Source organism: Camellia sinensis, chromosome 2 (assembly GCF_055761805.1).
Source record: "Camellia sinensis isolate YWXY chromosome 2, ASM5576180v1, whole genome shotgun sequence".
Lineage (NCBI taxonomy): Eukaryota > Viridiplantae > Streptophyta > Magnoliopsida > Ericales > Theaceae > Camellia > Camellia sinensis.
Window position 1 is genome coordinate 44,109,351 of NC_138962.1, and position 5,132 is coordinate 44,114,482.

Consider the following 5,132-nt stretch of genomic DNA (forward strand, 5'->3'; position numbering starts at 1 on the left):
AGCTGAGTAGCAGGTTGTTCAAATTTGATTTGAAAATTTAATGAGCTAAAAATTGTATTTAAACTTGACTAATCTACAAATCGAGCCGATTTCGAACAAGCTTTTTAAATAATCAAACACAAACCGAGTTCTAATAACTTGGTTCATTTAATAACTCTAATTTCAAAGTATTAATGTAATATATGATATATAATATTTGTGTTCAATGAGATTGAGTAAAAGAAAATAAATAGAAGTGACTTTCTCACATTATCTAATCATTTCATCAAGTCACTTTTATTCTTATATAATGGTTATTTTTATTGATTCGAACACATCATATAAGATGATATGAGAATGGTGACCCAAACATGTCACTATCTCAATCTATTAGAAAATGTGCATTATGCCTTGAGATCACCTTTATTCTTAGATCACTCGCTCTCTTGCTTCCCTTTCCTCCAAAGTATTCCAAACTTCCTTGAGGTATATAAAAAGAACACATCCTACCTCAGTAGTCTACTAAGCCCCAATCTTTCAATAATCAATCAGTTCTCTATTTCTTCTTCTTTGTTTTGGATTTGTGTGGCAAAGATGAGTAACTTCAAGAGTGATAACCCTGACCCTGCTAAGGGTACCCCTGCTACAGATACTCCATTTAAGAGTGATAACCCTGATCCTGCTAAGGGTATCCCTGCTACAAATACCCCATTCAAGAGTGATAACCCTGACCCTGCTAAGGGTACCCCTGCTACAGGTTCCCCATGCATCTCACTCTTCTCCCTATTCTTTGTCTCTCTTTTTTTTTCCAAAGAATAGATGTTAGTTTAACAAAGGGTAAATTATGCTTTTCACCCTCTCATATTCTAATTGTAATAATTAAATCTAAAATATGTTGTTTCAATATATTCTTTCCATTACTTATTGTTTAAAAATGGACAGAAAGTGTTCACGTGATGGGCACGTAGACGGGAGAAAAAAAAAATTACACTTTTCCAATGCAAAAACTACCACTCAAATTCTATTTTAGTATTTCTTGTGAACCTTAATTCCTCTTATCCGTGTTTGGATTTTTTCTCTCTCAATTAAAAATTTTCTTTACAATAATGATAATTTTCTTCCACTCAATTTTCTCTCATTAAGTTTCATTAAAAAATATTTATATATAAAAAAAAAACCCTCTTCTTCATTATTAATGTCCTTATGAGTGAATCAAATTTCAGATACTGCTGTATGATCCATTGAGTTTTTCAATTATTTCCAATTGATGCAAAAACAGAATTGATTGACATGTTTATTATTTTTAACATTTGTCCCATAATAATTTCTAATATAAATCAAATTATGGGGGTCCCCAGAGGAACAGAAAACGGACGACTCACAAAAAGACGACGCAAAAAAGGATGTTGGTATCTTTGCAGCATGGTATGCTCATACAATTCTTTATTCTTCACTAATTTATTTTAACTAGTCATTTTAACAATTTACATTATATAATACAGAAAAAGAAAAAGAAAAAAGAAGAACAAGAAGAAGAAGAAGATGAGGAGATAGATAATAAATTATTTTTTGGATGAATACTTAACATCTTTGTACTTTATTAAAATTTTACTTTGATTCATTTACTTTTAATTATGATAATTAACTTTTTATACTTGAAATCAGTTGTAATATAACAATTCCGTCCATATAATATAATAAAGCTGATGGAACTTGTCATATAAGTTATAGGTGATATATTTCTCGTCTCATTAACACTTGTATACTTTTACTAAATTGACTTGTCATATAAGTTATAGGTGATATATTTCTCGTCTCATTAACACTTGTATGCTTTTACTAAAATCTCAATTTAATCGTTGCATTTTTACTAAAATTTTACTTTGCTCCTTTCATTTTTAATTTTTGTTAACTTTAGTATAAGGAGTTGATTGTCACAATTAAAAGTATAAAGATGCCAAGTTTGATTAACTCTTTCACTGAGTTTCATAAGTAGATGGACAAATCTAAACTTTTAATTTGCGGGAAAAAAAAATGTTGATGCAACACCATATGATATTCGGGAATAGACTGTTGAGTTCGGATCCCAAATGGTCCCAGCTTGATCCCGAACCCAAGGGAGTGGTTCTTCTCATATTATTAATATTTAGGGTAAATTACATATTTAATTTCTATAATTTAATTTAAATTTCACTTTAAATCTTATATTTTTAAACTGAATAATTTGGTTTCTGCAGTTTAACTCCACTTTTGATTTTTCTATTCAAATTGAAACTTAAAACTAATGACCGTCAATCTCTTGGTTGAATATGTAGAAAATATTAAAAACGAAAATTTGGATAAAATAAGCTAATTAAAACTGAACTTAAAGTATAAATATTAGATTGTTCAAATTAAAACTATAAAGGCTTTGTTTGGGAAGCAAGGTCAGGATTATTTTAGTCACAAAAAGGTAAAATAGACTTTTTAGCTTAATAAGACAAAATATCATATCCAACCCATAATCATTACATTGTTTCTCTCACAAAAAAGTCAAAAAAGTTAAAAAATCCTTCCCAAACGAGACTTTTTAGTCCCAAACTAAAATAGTTAAAAAATCAATTCACTTCGCATATGAACCCAAAGACTAAAAGGGAAATCTTGGTCAAATAATAGAGGCAAAAAGTGTGATCTACCCTAATAATTTATGCAACTATAATTTAGACCACTAAAAAATACACCACTAATAGCACTACTATATTGAGAATGGCAAAAAAAAAAAAAAAAAAAACAAGACATAGAAAGTGGGTGGGGCCTACTGCCACATAATTAGTGCTCCCCTAGTACTCTCTTTTTAATGCTCCCAAGCATTTTTCTAATTTATGTATGTTTGTGTTTGTTTGTTTGGCTCTGTTTAGTAGAACTGTGGGAAAGTGATTATAATTTATAACCTAACAACTTATAACTTATACCTGTGAACATAAGCTAATTTTTGACTTATAAATTAAGTTTTTCATCCTCCATTTAAAGAATAAATTGATTTTTGACTTATAAAAAGCTATAAGTTGTATTATTAAATTGAACCAAACATATCAAAATAACTTAAATTAAACTAAAAATTAAAATAAATTAGAAATAAGCCCTACAGAGCCTATACCTTTTTAAAATTCAAATTTTAATTCTTTTGCAGCCTTGCATGTTTGTGTTGCGGTTTCGGCGCAGAAGAGGTGCTGTCTGAATGAATGACGGCTCCACATCTTAAGGCTGTGTTAACTGTTTCAATAATGCTACATCTTCTTAATTTATTATCTGTAAATAATTTTTAATGATATAGTATTGAAATTAAAATTTACATAATAAAATATTTGATAAATTAAAATTTAATATTTAACAAACAAATCATTAGGAGTGATTTTTAAAAATGATAAATTAAATATCTTTAAAAAAAAATTTCTTTTTTCTCTGGGTGTGATTGTGGTGTGTAAAACAACTTTTTTTGGTTAAGGAGCTTATTTTCTTTTTGTGTAACCTGCATGGTTGTCACATTATCCATTGCAATTGTCCGCCATGGCCAATAATTTTTTTTTTATTCTTTTATTTTTTTCATATCGGCATGAAATAATTTATAAATATCAAACTAACTATGTGCAATAGATATTCAATTATATAAAAATAATAAAAAAATTTAACAACGCATGTCGCAACCACAACGTCAACCACTCCTAATGGATTCAAACTCGACACTTCAATTATTCAATAATTTAGATAGTAAAATTCTTAATATATATAATTTAATTATAAAATCATTTAGGGGTTGTTTGGGATGTCCTAAATAAGTGTACTTTTTGACTTTTTATAAAATATGGGTTGGGTATGGGTTGGGTTTGAAGTGATGTGATAGAGAGGTGACGTAACTTAAATAAGATGATGTGACTTAAATAAAATAATGACTTTTTGACTTTTTGAATTTTTTTGAGGATGCCAAACTTGGCCTTACTATTCTTTCGTATAAGATGAAATCTATTTAAATATGTGATTCTTGTATGTAATTCTGTTGTTGAATTATGTTTACGTTGAAGAACCGATATTGTTAATTGCATCTCATTAAACTACATGGAAATATCCAATTAAATAGGACAAAGAAATAAGTTAAAATAGTTTTGAAATTCATTTTGAAAGATATGTTTTTGAAAAGAATTTTTAAAAATTTAAAACTTATTTGGTTATGAGTTTTGAAACTAATTTTTGAGTCATATTTTGCAAATAGTTTTTAGAAATTTGCAAATTGAAAACTTGTTTGGTTAGTAATTTTCAAAACTAATTTTTAATTGTGTTGTGTTTGGTTGTGAATTTGGGAAGGAATTTGGAAAATGAAAGAAAAAATGTAGGTGAAATATGAATAAAATATATCTACATTTTCCTACTTTCACACATATTCCCTTTTCCTTTTCAAATCCATTCCCGAATCCCTCAACCAAACACAACGTTTTTTTTTTTTTTTTGTAGCCAAAACTTTTTACAATATTATAGTCAATTTTATTTTTTATCGTTATATATTTTTATTTTGTTTACTTTTTTTACATATGTAATCTAAATGTACTTTTGTAAATAGATCTAATATAATTCATAAGGCAAAGTTTCATATGTGTATATTAGTTCGTAAGACCGTTTTTAAAATTTTAAAATTGCTTTTTTGATTTATATCTACTCAATCTACATACATTAATGTAGATCACCCATTTCTGATTTAAAACGTTTTATATTTATTACATTTGTTTTTCATTTCTTCACATTTTGTTTACTGTTTACGTATATTTTTTAGATCACCCATATATATCTAAAACATAACAAATTATTTGGCCAATAGAAAAAAATTTCAAAATTACTTTTCTTTCTACTGCACATCAATCAATTATTTTTCTCTCCTCTACCTTTCTCAAGAGAAATTATAGTTTGCTTCAGGGGCAAATCCACATGGTGTTTCAACATGCATTTCATTGGCTAAAATAGTGAGTCTCTATAGCGATCCTGGTTTTGACCCGACCTTTGTTACATTCCGGACTCAAATTTCGTGGTTTAATACTTGAGAGGGTGATTTATGATCTGGACTTGGGCCGAGATATCGACCAGGCAGGTTGAAAGCCCAGCAGCGCATTGGGCCGAGATGATCGACT

General features: G+C 28.4%; 1 protein-coding gene across 1 annotated transcript; it reads left to right on the forward strand.

Moving 5' to 3' along the window:
* Nucleotides 1-337: 337 nt before the first annotated feature.
* LOC114258018 (uncharacterized) lies at nucleotides 338-3,342 on the forward strand. The gene is made up of 3 exons (XM_028197850.2): nucleotides 338-736; nucleotides 1,338-1,404; nucleotides 3,149-3,342. The coding sequence occupies exons 1-3, from the start codon at nucleotides 574-576 to the stop codon at nucleotides 3,198-3,200; spliced, it is 282 nt and encodes a 93-aa protein (XP_028053651.2). The 5' UTR covers nucleotides 338-573; the 3' UTR covers nucleotides 3,201-3,342.
* Nucleotides 3,343-5,132: the final 1,790 nt, after the last annotated feature.